At 39.0% G+C, this 21,236-nt stretch overlaps 2 protein-coding genes across 2 annotated transcripts; both read right to left on the bottom strand.

Annotated features, from left to right (window-relative positions):
* Positions 1-5,160: 5,160 nt before the first annotated feature.
* sec63 (SEC63 homolog, protein translocation regulator) lies at positions 5,161-15,945 on the bottom strand. The gene is made up of 20 exons (XM_004083708.4): positions 15,674-15,945; positions 15,026-15,125; positions 14,143-14,257; positions 13,911-14,023; positions 13,758-13,819; positions 13,601-13,659; positions 13,446-13,496; positions 13,254-13,362; positions 12,105-12,199; positions 11,276-11,408; positions 10,864-10,956; positions 10,614-10,759; positions 10,377-10,524; positions 9,821-9,903; positions 9,610-9,678; positions 9,352-9,507; positions 9,084-9,278; positions 8,788-8,988; positions 7,510-7,614; positions 5,161-7,250 (listed from the first exon to the last, which is right to left on the bottom strand). The coding sequence occupies exons 1-20, from the start codon at positions 15,795-15,797 to the stop codon at positions 7,116-7,118; spliced, it is 2,292 nt and encodes a 763-aa protein (XP_004083756.1). The 5' UTR covers positions 15,798-15,945; the 3' UTR covers positions 5,161-7,115.
* A 1,253-nt stretch (positions 15,946-17,198) lies between these two features.
* On the bottom strand, positions 17,199-19,444 carry iyd (iodotyrosine deiodinase). The gene is made up of 5 exons (XM_023953243.1): positions 19,063-19,444; positions 18,183-18,374; positions 17,939-18,098; positions 17,561-17,717; positions 17,199-17,432 (listed from the first exon to the last, which is right to left on the bottom strand). The coding sequence occupies exons 1-5, from the start codon at positions 19,259-19,261 to the stop codon at positions 17,250-17,252; spliced, it is 891 nt and encodes a 296-aa protein (XP_023809011.1). The 5' UTR covers positions 19,262-19,444; the 3' UTR covers positions 17,199-17,249.
* Between the last annotated feature and the right edge of the window lie 1,792 nt (positions 19,445-21,236).

Below are 21,236 nucleotides of genomic sequence, written 5' to 3'. Positions count from 1 at the left end.
TTTTTCAGCTTTTGAAGCAGCCCTAATTCTATTTTAGTAAAGAGACATATACTTTTTACAGAATTACATAAAAATAAAAACCCATACTTTGTGTGCAGATATCAGCTTTTTGGTTCCTGAGTCTCTGCCTGAGGTGGATTTGTCTGTGTCTGCGTGTCGACCAGCTGCCAGCAGCTCCGCCCTCTGTGGTTGCTGCGATGCAGACGCAGACCCTTGCTGAGGACGCGAGGACACAGCCAGGTGTCAGAAGGTGAAGGAGAATCTGAAGAAAAAATCCCGTCCTCCTTGCAGTGTCATGCCCTCACACAGCCATAAAGAGATGGGTGGGACACATCACTCTGCAGCAGGAAACCAAAATCACTCTTTAATGCAGGCAGAAGGACGAGGAGCAATAATAACACACTGTTTTAAAAGGAGTTGCAAACACTTTTTCATTATTAAAGACCTTCTTAATTAATTTAAAGAATTTGCCTTCTGGAATAGAACAAGTTCCTGTAAACAAGAAACAATGACCTTGGAAAAAAATGGTGGGTTGTAATTAAAGCAGAAGAGGTCACAGTCACAAAGCAGAGGCTAAATGGAAGAATGAATGGTGGTTTCCTAATGATCTGTTTGGGTTCAAAGTGACATTGGTCCTTCAGGATTCTGGATTGACTGATGAAAGTTAACTGACAAGGCTTAAGGCGGAATGAAAAGCAAGTCAGGTGGGAACAGAGGGAAGCTTTCAAGAGCCATCGCCCTATTCTGTACGCAGAGCAAAAGTACATTAGTCACTGCCAACATCTACACCAGGGGCTCTGCTTGTTTTCTCCCCAGGAAATTTAGAATAATCCTCTCCGACGACAGTTTCAAGTCTTCTTAAAAGGGCACACTATGATTTCTAGCCGTAAATAGTTTCATAGCTCTGTATAATCAGAAGAAAGAAGCTCATTACTCAGGCCATGTTTCTTTGATGAAATCTTAGAGTAAACACTTTATTGGCTTAACACTTTATTGGCTTAATTCCACTAGCACTGCATCAGTGAGGGATTGAGATATAGCTTGTGAAATAAAACAGAACGTTTAAGCTTGTTATACTGATTTCTAAAAATATTTAAAATACAAGTCTGTAAAAATAAATAATGGCAATTATTTTTGTTATACTGGAACTTTTTCCAAAACAGCATATTTTGACCAAAAGGGCCATAATTATATGCCATGTACCATTTATTGGTTCACCTAAATGTTTTGTTATTGCTTATTTAATGCAACATGAAAGTAAAATTATTCCAAATTTTGCTTTGAGTGGACAAAAAGTTTTTGAATTTATAAAATAAAAAGTTTTAGGTGTTATTTTCTGTCACATTTGATCTCCTGTGTGAAATAGGTCAAACTGCATACTTGCTTTGCTGAAAGAAAATTGGTGTCTGAAAAGATAAAATCAAATTTTTATCTGTTTTATGATTCCAAATTGGGAAAATTCCCTGTGTTTTTTATAGTGTGTGTCCTGAAATGCAAGAATAAACACCCTAATAAACTGTAATACGAGAGCAACATCTCCTGAACCTAAACATTTATCATTATGACATAATAAGGGCGCAAAACAATGTCAATTTATTCATTTATTTTTACTTTCAACAAAAGTCAAAAGGTGTTCAGCCAGGAACAAAAAGACGTGGTCCAAGTTTATGACATGGGTTGTAGATACTGTGCAAACATTTTAAGCTGATTTGTTTTGGTTTGTGTAAAAAAATATCCTCTTATACAGTAAAACACCATCATTAGGTTAATGACCAAAAGCTTTTCTCGCGTTCTGGACTGAAAAATAAGTAAAAAGTATTTTGAATTAGCCTAATTCTCTCTTCAGATTAAGTTAAATAAAAAGAATCAGGTGCAGCTAAAACCTTACATGACTTGAATAATGTATTTAATTGTTTTAAATGGAAAATAAAAACAACAAAATCTTTCATGTTCCTAGTTTTTGAGAGTAGCTAAAACTATTAAAATTGCCCGAAAATAGCACTAAAATGGCACTAAGCTTTAAGAGGAAATAGAAACTAAGTTAAAAAGAGAAGTTCAAATTGCTAGAAGTTGTAAAAAATATTATAGAATGCAAATAATGTCCTCCAAATGGAATGTGCAATGTCAAAAGACCAAAAAACATCACATTTGATGAAATTTAGTGCAACCCTAATTTGCTCAAATGCAGATTTTATGCAAACATTTTAGAAACAAAAGCTGGAAATACATTTCTTCCAACAGGGTTTTTTACAACTACAAGTATTTATGATACATTCTGCATGTACACTATTAAAAATGTAAAGAAAATATACACAAATATATACATAATATACATAAAGTCAATTAATGAAAAAGAAATTAGCAATAAAACAAATATCCCTCTACTGCATTGAGGCAACAAACCACATTTTTGTCAGCCTTATGCCATTTTCTCTTGAATTATTATTAGTTTTTTGGGGGGAAAATGAAAAGTTAATTTGTGCCTCGGGCAATAAGAGCAAATGCGAGGAGCATATTTGAAACGTGTTAATATATTCAGCATGTTTGACCTTGTAAAGTAGACGCTTGTTTAAAACTATAATTTTGAGTTTTGCCAAAAACAGTGGGAATAAAAAGAAAGGTTTGCCTGTCAGAATTCCTGGAATGCACTGCAGAACTGAGCTGGAAGCAGTAGAAAGGTCAACGGGGTGGTCGGTCTGGATGAGTGATGATCCTCCAAGTCAGTGGCCTAGTGGAAGAGGGTGAACACCCTGGTCGGTCGTTGGTTCAAATCCACAGTCGAGACTATAAATGGGACCCAAAGCCTCCTACAGGGTTGGACTGTGTCTGCAGCTCACTGCTCCCCCAGGTCAAATGTCAAGAACAAAATTCGCACAGGGACTTTGACTTAACTCTTCATGGAACGGCAGTCTTGAAGCAAATCCTGCTTTTACTTGATGTGAGTAAACGGTCTGAACATCTATTTCCTCTTATCTAACTCTACAGATTTGAATAAAAACTGACTCTCCAAATGGCTTCAAGTTACAGCGGAGAAAACAGAAATTGGATAGCAACTCAAATTTGCAAATCATGCAGTTAGGGGATTCCCACTCCTGGGAGGATTAGAAAAAAACTGTTGAGTCCAGACACCCTCTGACAGAGGAGGACCTTCATGTTTGGGGATGGTGGGCAGTCAACTCTGACTTGCCCATAATAGTCAGTCAAGCCACCTTCATTAAAGCCCAGAGAGGAATACTGGACTGAGGTCTTTAAACTCCACTTATTTTTCTCTCTCTAAGTTAAAGAATTCTACATGGTCTTATTTTGTCATGTCTCGGTTTTTATTTGACCATTTTGGTTGTAAAATGATGGAATTCAAATTTGTATCTGCAAACAAAAATATTTGTAGCTGAAAAAAAAGTGCAGAAATTGTGTGCTGTTCATTTATTAATATTATAAAATATATCCTGTGTGAAAAGATTTAAATACAAAATCCATAAATTGTGTCCTTTTTTGTAATTTGTATCATATTTGACATCAATTAACGAAATACGATGACATACAATTGCAACTTGAAGATAATTTATTCCGTTTTGAACGTTAAAATTTCCTAAATTTGTTTTAATGGCATAAAGTAAAGAAAATTTAAATTAGAAGTTTATTTTTTTAGTTAGTCATGTTGTTTTTCAGCACATGCTTGCAGGAATTTAACACAATTAACCCTAAATCTTCATGTCAGTCCATTTTTTCTAAAAATAATAATAATTATTGTGCATGCCTACCTAAGCATATCCGACAGTACCGAAACGCAGAGACGTGAGCGCACATATAATTATTTACCACATGATCTTGGCCAAACTATAGCCCAGGGGCCCATTTGCAGCATGTTAAACTTCACGATCTCCTCCGCCAATACTGGAATTAATTTAATTGATAATCCTATTGTTATAATTTACCTGCATTTCAGGCGCCTCCTCTTAGAAGCCTTTTTAGACCGAAAAATCAAAAGTGTGCACACTCCTGGTTTTACAGGTCAGTTATGAAGGTATTTTGATCAACTAAAAGTGGAAAGTAATTCTGAGTTTTAGTGACAAAAATGGACTTGGAAAAACAAAAATCAGTTTGAATTCATGAATGAAACATTCAAACAAATCTTTTAGATCCAAGCATAAAATGGTTTTGCAAAAGTACGGAAGAGGATTAGGGCCATGGAGAAGAAGAAGGGAAAAAAAAAGGTCATAGAAAATTCTGATTTTAATCTCAGAATTCTGAGATCGAAAGTCAGAATTTTCTGACCTTTTTTTCTTTTTCTTTCTCCATGGCACTAATCCTCTTCCCTACAAAAGCACAAAATAATTTTAGTATTTACTAAAGTATTTAATAAGCAATAGTTCCAGTGTGTCATGTTCTGTAGGCACACAAGAAAATGTCTCTTTTTATGATTTTAAAATAATTTACAATATTAATGTATGCATATTTGTAGACATTTTACAATCAATTCATGGATAATCATCCTCAGCTTGATGTATATCTGTATAGATATATATTTCTGTTGTCTTGTTTAGTTTTATTGTTGTTTTGATTACTTTAAAATCCCCAAATCCAAATTAACTTCAGCCATAAAATTGACAGCTATTTTGTCTCAAAGGACCATAAAAATTAATACAAAAAAAATCCAGGCCTAAAGCACAATTTATGACCTTTGTCTGTGTTGAGATTAAAAAGGTCAATTTCTTTCAAATAGGGCCAAAGTGTTATAACTATCTATTGTCAAGATTAAAAATAATCTGAAAATATGATTTTAAATGTATTGGTATGCCTCATAGTCCATGTGCATCTTGGAAAAAAAACTACTAACTAATTACAACCTGTCAAAATTACAAGAGAAGTAGAACCCATTTAATGTTTGCCTTTAGCTCTAAATGGACCAAATCTACATGTGGTCAACATTAAAACAGTTTCACAAAAGAGATCCTCCAGACTGTGAAATACACATATGCTAATCCTTAATTCATAAAATGTTTACAAGAAATTCAAAGTCCTATGACAAATTGAAACAGGAGATAAAGCTTCTCCGGGGTCAGGAACATTCGGCTTTTGGTACAACAAATACAGAAAGTCTGAACAGCAGAGGTTTTAACTCCTAAAAACAGAAAGCTCATGAAATGCATGAATTCGTTGTCACTTTAACAACATTTATTGCAAACCTATCCAGAGTCAAAACAAGCCACTTCATTTGAGAGTTTTTATTTGAAATGATTTTAAATACAAATAATATATATATATATATATTTTTTCCATTTACAATGACAGTTCCTTTGTAAACAAAAGTGGCAGATTCATTTGGGTGCTTCTCTGAACTGAAGTGGCCTGAAGGCCCATCGCTTGGAAAAGGTTTCTAACCTCCTGAAAAACCTCTGGGTTTTGTCATGAATTGCTGATGCTACATTCGATTGCAGAACAATAATCAGAATTCAGAATTAAATGTGGGCTCAGGGTCAAAAACAGGAGGGCATTATTTAAAACATGTTGTCTGGTCAAAGTGTAATGTCTCCCAAACACAAAAAAAATGACTTAAAATGTTCAGATACTAATTATGAAAGATATATATATATATATTTGTAATAGCTGAAACTGCCTGGTCATCAACAGAGTGAAAACCCACACATACATATGGAAGCTCTGATCTGCCCAATCTGACAAATAGATTTATATATTTAAAAAAAGAAAAAAGTAAAAATGCAAAAAAAACAAGACTTGTGTTGCAGAAAAAAAGGTTTTCTTTTTGTTTTGTCATATTTGCCTTGGATTCCTACAAATGGGAAAACTTATCAGATTTCCATCACAAACTGAAGTGTTTCTACATGTAATAAGAAAAAAAAGGGACAAAAAAGAAAAAAAAAGAATTATACACCGCTTGTTACTTTAAATAGGTAAAAACTATATCCCTGCAACAAAGTCACAATTCCCAATAAACTGTCAAAATAGCTGAACTTTGATTTGTGGTGGCATAAAGAGCGATATGCACTTCAGAGCTTGCTGCAGAAAAAGGTCGAATTTAAATCAAAAAACATAAAATAAAGATGTGATCCCTCTCTCATGTGACTGCCGCCCAACAGCTCATAAGCAGCAGGACTTCAGTTCTATCTGTAAGGCTTTGTTGAACAATGAGTTTACATTGGAATGTGCTACAAATAACAGGAAAAATATAAAATTCACTGATAGGAGGGAAACAAAGGAAATCGCATCTCTAAAGAACCACAAGTTTACAAACCTTTAGACTTGATGGGTTGTATTTATGTCGCATATATGAAGTAGTACTCTGAAGTCAGCACATCTTAACACTGCATATTTTCCGCGCTCCCCCAGGAACACCTGAGGTCACACTTTATATCAGAATCCACCTGCTGTCAACACACAGGTGTCTTTCGGAGAAAGGAGGGGAAAAACATGAAAATGTTAACACAACCGATTAGAGATCATCCCTGTAGCAAACGGGGAGTTCAACTACGTATGCAGTTTAAAGTCAGGGGAACAGTGGAAACGGAACAAAAAAAAAAACTGCACTCTGCCCCTTTTCACAGAAAGGAGAGATGTTTCAAAGTTGACTCCAAATTTTCCTAAAACACTTAAGTTCACTTCTCTGGATTCGGCGTATAAACATAAGGATCAGGGATTTAAAAACCAGAGTGCTGACCTCCGTACAGAGATCCTTCTAGCTAAATTTGAAAAATCCGCTTTTCCACATCCACTCCCTCAAGAAAAGAGCCCATACCATAATAGGTCCTCCAGTCCACAGTGTAGCCATTTCTCGCACCTTTACAAAGACACACAATACACTATTTACACACACTCACTCACTTATACACCCACTCACACAACCAGGCCCTGTTAGTATTGACAGAAATGCCTTCTGCTTGTAGCAAGATCGAACAAGTCTCTGTAAAAAAGAGAAATTATTGAGTCGCCACAGTTTGTCACATTGTTACGGTGAGATGGTGAGGGCTATGTGTGCAGAAACTCTCTCAGGTGATTTATTGTGGGTTGTTTTTTTTATTTTGGCAGGCACAACTTCTCGTCACTAGTGAATGGGTGGCCAGTCCGAGGGAGGGGGGGTTTAGAGCGCGCTCTGCTTTTCAGTCATCTTCGTCCTCGTCCTCGCTCTCCTCGATGCCGTCGCTGTCCTCCTGCTCTTCGTCCTCTTCCTCCGTGTCAGGGATGTCCCACTGTGGGTGGTTGTCGAGCATGGCTTTGGCCTCATGGACCTCCAGCTGAGAAAAAAAAAAAAAAAAAAAAAGGGGGTTACTTAAATTAAAAAAGACATTTCAAAGCATAACTTTTATAATATGATTAATTCCAAATTTCAATCCTATTATTTGGATTACAAGCAATTATCACCGATAATTGCTCATCTTTTGCACAATTCATGACTTTAAATCCAGAATGTTCCTTTGAATTTTAATAGCTGTACAGTTGTGTTGTAAAAAAAAAAAAAAAAAAGACAAAAATCCACCGAGACTCTTTGTTTACCTTCAGAGGCTTGATCTGGTCCAAACCTAGGTACGAATCCGAACGGAGGATAACAGAGTACTGGTAGTTTCCAGTTTTAGACGGAGCTGGAAACTTTAATTCCACCTGAAAAAACAACACAAAGACAATCTTTTTACCTTTTATAATCAGTAGGACTAGAAATCCCATTTATGTAGTTGTGAAGCCGCATCAAAAACATGGTGTTGATCTGCTGTCCAGTAGAATAACATGATGTCTTTTCAGCTTTTCGAGATCCTAAATCTCTTTTTGGCTGTGGACAACCAGTGTCATATTTTTTGCAAAGCAGCAGTGGATGCAGTTTATTAATCATCGCTGTTATCTGCATCTGCAGTTACTTCCCAGGAGTCAGACCGCTGGTGGTAAAGTTTTAACTAACCAGGAGTCTGCTGAAAAAAAAAAAGATGCATGAGTGTGCGAATAGTAATGTGTAGAATAAAAAAAACTTGTTTTATCTAAATCATTTGTGTTTTTATGGACAGAGACGACAGTAGAATTCAAATACACAAACAGTTCAGAGTTCCTGAATCGATGCGGAAAAGAAACAAAGCTGTGAAGACACACAAATAGAATGAAATGGCTGTATTGCCTCTTTGACATATGTCATCTTGGATCATTTGTGTGTTCACATTTCCTAAATTTGCTTCATGATATTGTTGAAATACAACAAAAACTGCTGGATTTCAACAATATCATCTGACAAATTACCTGTTATCCTCAAGAATAAACACAACTGGTTTCAATGGTAAATCTCAGATCACCTAAAACTCCGGTTGTGAAAACAACATCCTGCTATAACATCACAACCATCAATTATCTGATGAAAGAGTCCAATAATTATTCAGCATGAGGAGCGAATAAACAAAGCTGCTGTTTGCTGCTCTGCTTTATTGATGAAGGGCCGCTCTGCTGGTCATTGACCCAACAAATGACTGCGTTGAAGGGACTATTTGTTTTCCCAACAACAGGCATTCGAGCATGAAAGGGACACCACCGACCGACTACTACAATCTTCAGAGCATCAACAGGCGAGCTTTAATAGGGCTCATATGTAGCCTTTACTCCACTGTTTCTGCCACGCTCCAGGCTGATGATGGGATATAATAAGTACACTGACAGAAAAGATGTTGCCTAGAAACGGGGCATTTCCAAAAAAAAAAGTACCTTCTCTCCTTTTTCTGATTTAAATAATCTGGAGACGTTTGCAGATGAATGTCATGTTATTAAAGGATGCATGGAGAGACGGTGTGATCGCCTGACCTCTTCTGTGTCTTTGAGTGTGCAGACATGGTAAGGCATAGAGACGAGCGTCTGATCTCTGCGGTCTGCGATGTACAGCCACCACCACTCCTGCTTCTCTTCGGGGAAGTAGAGGCTATAGACTGGATGTGTCACTTTTGACTTTGTTTCCAGCAGCGCTCGCTCTCGCCGCTGGATGCTTTGCTGCAAGGCCTCCCACTCCTGACAAACAAGGAAAACATTTGTTTAGGTAGAAAACTTTGATTCCCTTAACTGTGAGGCCACTAAAGGAAAACTAGTGAAAAAGAGCTCCTGACCTCTTCGTCGTCGCCCGCTATTTCATCAACTTCTGTGTCGCTGTGTTTGTCGCTATCTTCGTCTCTCTCGCTGTGAGAATCTTTATTGACTTCGGCCTCATCTGACTCGCTGCCTTTATCCGAGACGTCATCATCTTCCTCTTTTCCTGCTGGCGCTGCTGTTGAGGTCGTTGTAGTTGGTGGATTTGTAAGCTCCTGTAAACAAACAACAATCAGTATTCCCATTTTGCATCAGTTGGCCTCTTATTTTTCCAGAGGCGATGCTTACGTTTCCTGTTACACTGCCATTCGCCTGCTTGGTTTTGGCAGGAGCAGGGGTGGCCTTCTTCTTTGTTAGCTTTTTCCTTTTGGACTTGGCTGTCTTCTTTGCACCTTTACTTTTGTTTTGCCACACTTTGGTTTTGGATTTGTTGGCATCTCCTTGCTTTAAATCAAAACAGAAAAGATGTGATTTTCTGTGGAAAATCAGGAATGAAATGTAAAAAAATTAAAATGTTGTAGGTTTTGTTTTAGGTGAAATTCTCACCGCTTCCTCTGTGTTTGCACCCTCTTCTCCTTGACACGATGCTGACTCTTGCTCTTTTTCAAACACATCCTGCAGGTAAATTCTATATTTTAGTGAATCTTCTACACATTGGAGGGTCAACAGCTCCCTCTTGTGGCTACTAAGTGTATAGAAAAAGCCTTTCGCACTTTTTTTCTTAGCAGATTTATGTCAAAGTAAAATGAATACTTACAGCCATCCGCTTTCTGGTTAAAGTGACAGTTACTGTGACAATTGAGCCCGCTGTGATGTTATGGCTGTCTTCATCATCAAGAACTGGAAATAGAGACATAATTCCATTAACAGTGAGGATAAAAGTGAGGATTAAGAAAAAGAAACTTTTCTGTTAACAGTTTTTTATGTTGTTGTCCTGTATTAACTTGAATTACTTGTTAATTAAACGGAAAAAATGCAAAACCAGCTCTTGGATTTGTTTACAGAATGATGGATTGATCCTAATTTTGGCTGAACCATCATCTTTGTTCTGAGATGTTTGAAAAAGCTTCAAATCACTGAACCTACAGACTTTTGGTTTTTTTAATGACAGAATGGAATTTACAATGTGATTAGGACTCCTTAGGATGAATTACTTGGTCATAAAAATGAAAATCGCAAGATTATGCTGATCGTCTAAAGGTATGTAAACCAATTCCCAAGCTGCGACCACAAATACAAGAAAGAAGCAGGGTCAATATGACACAAATCTTCAGTGGTACAGTGGTATGGGGGGGGCGTTTTTTTGGACTTACCCTGTAGTTTGGTTTCCATGGTGATGCTAGGAAAACTGCCCAGGACACCCATGACCTCATCGTACTTCTCCTCCCCCAGGAAACGCAGCATGCTGCGTCTGTCTGAGTCCTTCAGGCTCACGAGGTCCTGTAGAGTTCGCACCTTATACTAATGAACAACAAATAACAGAGAGGATGTTTAGCTTATTGGAATAAATAACAGAGATAAAAACGGGTGTTGTGAACTACAATGGGCACCTTCTTTGAAATGCAGTAGCGCAGGTGCTCCTCCTCAAAATGAGGAAGCTGCAGCAGCGGCGACTTGGACTCCTGCAGGCCTTGCACCGTCATCTGAGTCAGCTTCATGCAGTTCTCGATGGTGACCAGTCGAGGAGCATGGAAACCTGGAGAGAGGCATCATGATGCTGACGTGACCGCCGTGGCCAGAGAGTTTGTGCGGGAAAAGCATAGAGGAGCGGGCGGGGCAATGATTGACGTTTGTGTGTACCTCCTCTGCTGTTGGCCATCATGGTGAGCTGGCAGCCCACATTGATCATCTCCTGAAGAAGAGCTGGGCTCTTCCTCACCACAAACCTTTGATCTGGAACAAATATAAAATGTAAGACTTAGAAAATAACATTTAAATCCTTAAAGGAGCATTTTTGCAGAGTTTTTTTTATGCAAAAATGATTATTTAGCCACTTTAACTCCATCTTCAGAGAAAACTTCTATGGTTTTAATAAAACATTTTTACTTTTGGGGTCAACATATAAAAAAAACCTTCACTAATAAACCTGAAGGACCATAATTATTAGCAAGATTATTAAATTATTTGACAATAACATGGCCTCTCAAACATGTAGCTAGCTGTTTACAATTGTGTAATCAGTTTGTTTGTTTGTTTGTCTGCCATGTCCTACCTTCCTCCAGTTCCTCTGACACGTCCATGCGCGCAAGATGGGATAGCAACAATACCCGAGCCTTCAAACTGTAGGGGTAACAGAACGGAGGCTCCTTCTTTTTCACGTTGATGTTGCCCAACTCGCGGATCAGCTGCAAGAAAAGCAGGAGAGGAGAGTTCACAAAGCGGTTTTTGTTTATAACTCAAAGAGAGTGACAGAGAAACATGATCCTTTGGAGAAAGTGCTAAACGGTGATTTAACAACAAGGGTTTCAACATGTTTTTAACATGTTCTTATTTAACATGTTCTTTTTTTCTTTTCTTATTTTCTTATGTTCATATTTCTTTATTCAAACCGTTGTTAATCATGAGCAGACAAAGAGAATTCTGCTTGAAAAATCTTATAGTTGTAACATAAAAGCTACAATCAGCGAGCTTCCATTCTGATGCCGTCACTTTTAGACAAATAGATCCATGAACGTCTGCTTTCCTCATCTGAGCTGCATCTGGCTCTAAACTGTAGCTTCAATGTTGCTCGCCATTTTTGTCGCACCGCTACTGTTAGGTTCGAGGTGTGAGGGGTTGTAAGCTAACAGAAGGAGAGTGCAAAGATACTGATGACGGGAAGTGGGGGCAGGGTTACTCTGTGCCAAAGGCCCGCCTACAACTCAGATGGGAAATTTCTAATGAAGCTATGTTCTTGAAAACAGAACAGTTTTTTTTTTATTTTGACAAAAAACAAAAAAAACAAAAACGCATGATGATAGTTAAAAGACCATTGGGGACACTTTAGCAATAGATCAAAAGATGATTGGAATGGGTCTTAAAAAGCACGGCTGAAATCTTACCTGTGGAACTTCCACATTATCTGTGGGTCTTATGGTTGCCTCTTTGTTGCTGCGAGGGTCGAACTCAAAGGCTGCAGTTAGCACCATCGTTAAACCTGCAGGAGAGAAACTCAAAGTCAACATCACACAAAAACAACGAAAATAAAACACATTACTTTAATTCACTGTCCAGCATACAAATTGTTTCCTTAAATATTGTATTTTTTGGAGTATACGTTTTGTTCCTTTTTGCATAATTTAGCCACAATTGCAACTTGTAATCTTTTTAAAGGGCATATGCCATGCAAATTCCATATTTTTAACTTTTAAGTGCATCATAGTGTTCATCTCTAACGAAAATAAACCACAAATGAGTATTTTGATCCGTTCACGCATTAATGAGTATTTCTCTAAAAACCTGCGCTCAGAAGAACAAAAACGAGGCGGGTTGTCGTGAGCTGATGTAGAACGGTGAAACAAGTCTGTGCTGCCAGCCCCGCCCCCCAGGCAAACACACCCGTTTTCTCCCCTGAGCGAGCAGTGATCGGCAAAAATGCTTCAAAAATGTCTGTGTGCCAAATATAACATGATCAAATACATGGATAATGTTTACTATAAAAGGCTTAAGAATAGCATGTTATAAGCCCTTTAATATAAATGTCAGCAACCAGTAGACTAGACCACACCACTATAGATGTGCATCAGTAGTTTGTTAGAGACAGCAAAGCAGAAGAAGCGCAGCTCAGTCTTATGCCGTTTTGGCAGAATTGCTCTAAAGTGACACAGAAGATGAAAAATTCGATTTCTTTGCATGTTTTTTATGCCATGGTTATTTTAATAACGGTTTATATGTTGCGCTAATATTCTAGATCCCTACTATATTAAAAGAAGCTAAATAGGCATCACTGTGTTATGGTGATGAAGCGCGTGTTATTGTCATCTATTCCATCAATGATTTACTTTTCAATATGAAATGTCTGCTTTTGTTCCCATATTTTGTTCAATAAATTTCTCCTAAAGGTTTGACTTATACTATTGTGTCATATTCACTTTTATCTTCCTTATTATGCATTTTTTTTATGCTGTGACTTATCCGCCAAAGCGAAAAATAAGGTAAAACATTGCTACTCTAGAGTTAAGTCATGGGATTTTTCTTTTTTTGAATCTCACGTTTCATGTTCATATTTGGCGTCTTGTACATGAAGTGCATGAACAACTGGGTGGTGTTGATGAGGATCTGGTCGCCACTGTATCGGATGGAGCGGTACCACCACGTCCCCTAAAGAACAGAAGGAGCAAATCAGACATGTGGGGTGTGATCTGGCCCGGCTTTTAGAAAAGGAGTCACTCAAAAAGACGCACCACTACTACAGGGAGGATCACCATAAAGGCCAGTCCATACACCAGCAGCACCTGTGAGAAGAAAACCCAACTGTCAGAGCAAAGTTTGATACCTGGATGTGGTTTCCTAGCAACTGAAACACAAAAGAATGTCAAACTACTTAGTAAACTCGTACCAGCATTGAATTCTTCTGGTCAACTATCCAAGCAGGCAGAGCAATACCAAAGCTGGTGGCTGGAAAAGAAAGAGTTGATTTTCGTTTTGTTTTGCGTTATTTTTCTTTTCATGCAGACTCAGCATCGTAGATGCAGGAGGTTAGGAGCTCTGCTCACCTCCTTGACCGTCAGGGTTACCATACTGCTCCCAGTTCAGCCGAGACTGCTCATTGGTCAGACTGAAAGGGAAAAGAAACAAAAAAGGCGGGGTCACGAGGGACATTCATTTCACGGGTGCTGGTTGAAGTCAACAGCAGGAAGATCGCTCACGCAGAATAGGCTTTGGCGATCGTCATAAAAGTGGTTTCGTCACCACCTCTGTCGGGATGGTGCTTCAGAGACAGAGCGTGGTACTGCTTCTTGATTTCTGACAAAGTTGCACCCTGGAGGATACAGATACAGCAAACAGCAGGATTTAATTAAACCCTGAAACCCTGAATGAAGTCTGCATCTGGATCTTAAAGTTGTAGGACGTGGGAAAACATGAAGTGTGGGACTTTACCGGGTCCAGGTTGAGGACTTCATAAGGATTGTACTCCTGGTACTCTCTGTCCAGCTTAGACACTTTGTAGGCTAGCAGCAGGAACACAGCCCACCCAAATAATAAGGCTGCTTTCCTGAAAACAAGCCAAAAGAGCTTCCATTGGTAAGTTTTTATATTATAACAGTATGGAATTAAAATTCCTTCTGATATTTTAAAGAAAAGATTTTGCCATCGTTAATCCAAAAATGAATCCATGGGCACAAACACACATAAGCAGGGCGAGCTTCCTTATTGCATTTATGCGCACAACAACATAGTTCCACTTCAATTGTACGAAAATAGAGGGAAAGACTTGTTGTCATGACAACCCCTCACCACCCTGAGCAGCTCAACCTGAAATATAAATAGTTATAAATAAAATTTTGATCACAACCAACTTTAAGCCATACAGTTTTACCAGCATTAGGAAAAAACACAAAACACCATGAAGAAAAGTATCATCAACCATCGGGCCAAATATGCAGTAAGATGTGAGGACTTTTTTTTTTTTAAAAGGTTTGAATTCCATGTGGAATGCACGGTGGAACAGTGGTTAGCGCTTTTGTCTGACTAGGTTCAAATCCCAGCTGGGAGCTTTCAGTGTGGAGTTTGCATGTTCTCCGTGTGCGTGCCTCTGCGGGCACTCTGGCTTCTTACCCACAGTCCAAAAACATCATAAGTTGATTGGTGACTAACTTGTCCTTAGGTGTGACAGACTGTGAGTATGTGTGCGACAGGCCAGCGACCAATCCTGGATGTACTACGCCTTTGCCAGACTCTGGGAGCCCCGTGACCCCGAAAAGGAAATGTATAGATGGAGAAGTCAACACAGGAAAGCAAAACAAATCTATGCAGTACTTACTTTAGTGTTGGAACGAAGCTCTGCTGAGATTTCATCAGCCGGAGGCGGTACCACAGACACCTGCCATGCACTCTCCGCAGGCTCTTCAGGCGCAGTTGTTCTGAAAGAATTATAGAAATTAATAAATAACTAAACAACCCACTGATCTCAATATCTCAAGTTTCCACTCATAACAAAGAGTTGGAACGCTTTGCAAACTTTTTATTTATTCCAATGAAAACACTGCATGTACTTGCACTGTTGACAAACAATGAAACACACATAAAAGACAAATAAACAGATTAAAACTAATTAAAATGTGTGTATGTGACTTTTTTATAGTTTTAATTTAGAAAACAAAAACTTAAGTGTTGGGTTTGTTTCCAAACGTGGATTATTAGGTGAAAAAATATATATATCAACATAGTAGAGGCCATGGGTTGCTAGTAGTTGTAGTTCAGCTCCGATCAGAGCAGACGTGTTAGCTTCTTTTTGGACGCAATAAGTAGAATTACGCAGCATGTACGCCAACAACCAGACAGAGATTATCGCCACACCAGCTGGTGAACATTTACGACCAGCGCTTTACCGAAACGACCCCCGCCCGGTCAGCTGAGTTAAGTTAAGTGAAGTGCGATAGCACTAACTAAGTCAGACATCAGGCCTTACCAGCATTCTGATCCCGCGGCCAGAGGTAATATGTGGCCGGGATTACAATGAGTCCGACGAAGGACGTGAGAAAATAGAAAAATGTGTTGCCGCTGTCGTCATATTGGAACTGTTGGCCGGCCATTTCGTAGCGGCGCTCGGTACCCCCTTCTGCTTCTTCTCCACAGCGGCGCTTCCCCCTTCAGAGCCGATGCGTTTAGACCTGACAGCCCCGTTAGCGAGCCAGCTAGCATCTAGGGAGAGTAGTCCGATGCATCGGTGTACGTGGTGTACGCATGCGCAATGTGGACTCTCTTCTTCTATTGAATTTCCCGCTGCGTTGTCATTCGACTGCCCCCTGGCGGTTGAAATTAGACCGGAGAATGGATGGATGGAAGTACAGACCCTGTCCACAAAATTGGAAAATCATGGAAAGTTATTTTATTTACATCATTTCCTTTTTTTAATCGTAGAATATAGATTCAGGGCCTACCATTTAGTATGTATTTGTTAATTTTACTTTTTATTCACCTACATTGGAGTTTCAGCTAATAAAACCCACAAAAACAGGTTTTCAAACAATATGAACGCTCCAGAAAAATCTGCCCAAATGTCGCAAGGCATAAATGTTTTAACGCATTTCACCATTTAATCTTTTACTAAACTCAAAGCACCTGCACAGGTTCCCCACATGTCATTAAATTGGTCCAGTTTAATAGATAGATAGTAAAGATTCCACAATTCCCGATCAAAATGCAAACTGTGTGTTAAATTATTAAACCAAAATTGTGGGGGAAATGAATAATTGCAGCTCTACTGCATACTGATATGTTTACACTGAAAGTGTCAAATAATTGTTTAATTTAGGAGGGGGTTTGTTTATTGTTTCCTTACATTAGAGCAGGAATATTTTTCTTCCTTGTTACTTATTTATTAACAAATTTGAATAAAAGATTTTTCTGAATTTTTAGTTTTTTTGTTGTTTTTTTGTGATACAGAAGTTATACATTGAACCACAACAAAACAATGACCCAAAAATTGAGGTTTCAACCAAATTTTGAGGAAAGTTAGTTGCTGCATCCTTATTAGATTTAGATAGATAGATTGGTTAATTGAGCACATAAACCACACAAACATTAATTTCAAAAAAAAAATGCATAGCCAAAATACAATATTGTCCATTTTTAATCTTCTTTTCCTTCTTTTCTCTACCCTGCTTTTGAAACCTCTTTCTCTAGTCTCCTTCCTCACTCCTCCAACGTGTCCAGACCTGGCTTCTCTCTATTATTATCCAACGTGGCGTGCCGTGTACGTCCCTCAGATGTTTGCATTTTTGATCCAATCTCTTCTTTGTACTTTAAAAAAATAAAATTGCTGACACTCTTGCCACACACCACACCTACACTTTCACCTTCCATTCCAGCCAGTTTGCACACGGCTCCTCGCCCTTTTTCCCCACACTGCATTGTCTGGTTTGTTGACCCTTGGCACTTATTTTTTTGTAACCATTTATAAAACGTTTCCAATAATTATTGAGATGGGAACAATCACTTTAAATGTTTTTATTTTGATTTATTTTTTTTGTATATTGATGTATTCAAATGTGCACCATGATGTCATTCAGACTTTTGCGTTTCAAGTCTGGCACGGTGGCATCGGTGGCAGGATAGCCCACAGGAAGAAGCAGCAGCAACTTCTCATTAGCTGGCCTTTTAAGAAGTAGTCTGAGCTGAGGGCCACAGTTGAGAGGGGTCGATGTGACCGTAACGAGGCCCACATTCTGCCCAGCCACATTCAGGAAGGAAAAAAAGAGGGAAAAATGAGATTAGGTCAATTCTTTTCAAGATAGGAACTATCTTTATGGAGTTTTACCTTTGAATTTGAAGAACCATTGTTTTGATAACTCACCTGTAAGGCAGCTAAAAGGATGCCACATGAAATTGAGACGCTGATCTCATTGTAATAATGTGTCTTCTTTTTGCCATTTGGCAGAATCCCATGAGTCTGTTTAAAGATGAGGATCAGATATGGAGCTGCATCTAAGTACTCCTTAATCCAATTGGTTCTGAAAAGAAAATACATTGTTGGAACATTTTTTTCATTTCTGTAGATTTTTTTCCAAAACACATAATATTAGAAACAAAAGGCTGTCTATTTACTTGTTTGAGTATAATTTTAAATAATTATAAAATAATAAAATATATATGATATTATATATCATACATATTTATATATTATAAAATGTAAAATGACTTTTGTTTTTGTGGAGTTAATGTGGATGTTCACCTAAATTTGGCTAAATCGTGGACCCATTTGTCACCCATTCTCTGTCTGTAATTGACTTCCTCTTCCTCCTCCACAATGCCTCGGATTTGACTCTTCGTCTCTTGATCTGACACCACAACAAACGTCCACGGTTCTGTGTGAGCCCCACTGGGGGCTGTGCCTAATCACAGACAGAAAACACAAAGAACAAATAAAGCAAAAGATCTCCTTCTGGGTCTAACGAAGGCAGGAGAAAGCAACAAACCTGCAGTGAGTATCACATTATCAATGACTTCGCGTGGGACCGGCTCAGAGCTGATGAATCGTACAGATCTCCTCTGGTTCATTAGGGTGTAAAAGTCCTCGGATCTCTGCCGCATCACCTCTTCTGGGTAGCGAGGTGGTGAGTATGGCACGTGAGCAAGGTCCTCCACTTCAGTGCTATCCACCCAGTCATCTAAAGAAGCAAAAATACAGACATTTTTTGTCTTAATAACGTACTTGTTAGTAAAAGTAAACATCGACAAGAGTTGACGAGAAGTTGCAGACTCAAAACGATTAAAATGCTAAAAAAAAGATGTAACATGCAGCTCGTTCAACTCCTGGTTGGATTCTCGGAAAGACGTAGATAATCCAACCAGGAGTTGGATAAGCTGGTTGGATTCTTTGGATTCTCTGGAGGATGCAGATGTGAAAGACCAAGGCTTTTTCGAATAGTAAACCATGATTTATGATGATTAATATGCTCTAACTTTTGTGTCTGAAATGACAATTAAGCAGACAGGTAAATGTAAAATTAGGGATTTTATTACTTTCTCAGACAAAAGTTTCATTGTCATTCTAAAACATCAGCCTTGTATAAGTAAAAGAACTACTCCAAACATTTTGCTTATATATTACTTGAACTTGGTTTAAAACCTATCTCTGTTAACTTCATTCATAATAAATCAAACCAATAATAAAAAATGTTGACAAAAAATAAATCAAAACTGAACCCTAAAGTCTTAAGCTTTAATATTTTATCATTCAGTTGACCTAATTTTTCCAGATTGACCTGTAACGTGTTTCATATGACATTCATTTGAAATATTGGTTGCCTGGATCCATCTGCAGAGTACAAAAGCCTTCATTTGGAGTCCTCTCACCTTCTCCTTCTGCTGCTACTTCTGTGTCATCTTGCAAGTCCTGGTCTACCCATGGCCTAAAGTCTCCTTTAGTGGCTCCTTTGCTTTTTTCTGTTGAAGTCGATGTGGCCTCTGTCAACCGAGATTTCACCAGCACGAAGCCCAAAACCAAACACAAGATCAGAGCCAGGACAGGCGTGAGGACGGACAGGAGAACCATGACTGCCTGAATGAAGCTCAAGAAGGGACCTGCTTAGGTCGACTGGCAGATGAAGGACTCCTGCAGTAATCTGGAGTGGATCTTTATGCTGAGTTAGAGCCTTAGCGGTCCATTGCGCTGTTACTTTCCTGGAAGAAAAAAAAAAAGAAAAAACAAAAAGGTCTGCAGTCTGCCAATGAGGTCACACAGAAGTCAACTATCTTGTTGTTACAAAGTCCTGCAGTGAAGTTAATATTCTACTTTATCCTAGAGGAGCTGGCATAGGAGCTTTCACAGCAGAAGAGAAAGATCTCATGGTAAACTTAATGAAGGCAATAAAAAGAGATACACAAAGACAACAGTCTTTGTAGAAAAAGGCTGAATCCCATTTGAGTCTGGCTTCTTTGTCTAAAATAGGAAAATTGATAAATACTATGGAAATAAATCTCTTGCTTCACATTGTCTAAGCAGTTGCAAGAAGAAAACCAGTTACTAATCATACCAGACCTTGGAGGTCATACTTGAACTTTGATTGTCTGCTGTCACTGTCTGTTCCAAAATAATTTCTTCTCATGAGAACAGTTTAGAATGACTTGGGGGGGGTTGCAAAAATCAGAGGTTTGAGAAATGAATTTATCACTAATGCCCTCAGAAATATGCTATCTGCTAACAATCTACAGGAAATGCTGAATCAATTCCACTGTATATTTGGGAACTGTAAAATGTCACAAACATTTTTTTTAACTTGTCCTGTCCAACAGCTGGGCAAACAGATGAGAGCTGAAGGTCTCTTGTGTTGGACATATTTTACTTTAAAAACAGAGGTTATGAATTTTCTGACAAACCAAAGGTATGTCTGAATAAACTCCTTTTGTAATCGAGGCCAAACTTTATTCATTTTAATCATATTTGAAAATCTTTTGTGTTGGACCGGACGGAAAAGGAAAGGAGGGAAGAAGAGAGAGGGATGTCAGAGAGGGGGGGGGTACATCGGTGATTATAGAAGGGGGGGGGGGGGGGGGGGGGCATGAAGCAGCATAAAGCAACAAGTTGCTGGATGGTTATTACAGTGAGGTTCAGATGTAATACAAGTCTATAAGGGTGGGGCCTGTCCACACACACACTCAAATTTTATAAACATACCTACTAGCTGCAAAAAAGTCCACATGTCAACATGTACACAATACAAATAATGTTCCCACATGCATACTTATGCATTCAAACCAACTAGTGTGAAATAATTCATTCAATCACGCAAACTGTTTGTGTAAAGGTGAGCTAACACCTGTGCTGTAGTGAGTGTTTATGTTCTTCTAAAATGGATGATGGAATGTAAAAAGAAGGAGGGACAGTGCCCAGTCATCCCCACACCAAGACCCCCGCTGCAGCAGCAGCGGCAGCCAGAACCCCCCAACGCCGCTACCCAGGCCAGTGCCAGCAGGACCGCCATGGGGGCCCCCAAAGCCAGAGAGCAGGGAGGCATGGAGGACAGAGAGTGCAAGCTCCAGCCTAACCAGGAGAGCAGTCCCCCCGCCGCGCCGGGAGGGCCAAATGCAGGGCCGCGTCCCAGAGAGCGCCCACAGCCCCAGATGAGCCCCTTATCACCACCCAGGAGTTCTGGGCATCCCTCCACCCCAACCCCAGGTACGAGCCAGGACCCCCCAAGGTAGACCCGCTCCGTGCTCCATGCAGCCACACACCCGGCCCATGGTTGGTCCAGGAAGGAGCAAGGCAGGGGCCAGCCATCCCTGCCCAGGAGGAGGACAACCAGTGGAAGGGGGTCCACAAGAAGTGTTGTAAACATGGCCCGACCAGGCTCGCCCACAGTTGGAAAGTCACAAACAGTTCTTACATATTTTCACTCTTATTCCTTCAGCCACATTTGTGTTGTATTTTTCCCTCAATATTCGTTATTTGAGAGACTGTTTTGTGGCACTTTTTCACATCATTATTTTGATTCCTTTTATCACATATTTCATCTGTGTGACTCAACTGA

Source organism: Oryzias latipes, chromosome 24, assembly GCF_002234675.1.
Source record: "Oryzias latipes chromosome 24, ASM223467v1".
NCBI classification, from domain to species: domain Eukaryota; kingdom Metazoa; phylum Chordata; class Actinopteri; order Beloniformes; family Adrianichthyidae; genus Oryzias; species Oryzias latipes.
Note: the sequence above shows the minus strand (reverse complement) of the source record. Positions and strands in the feature narration are given on the sequence as shown.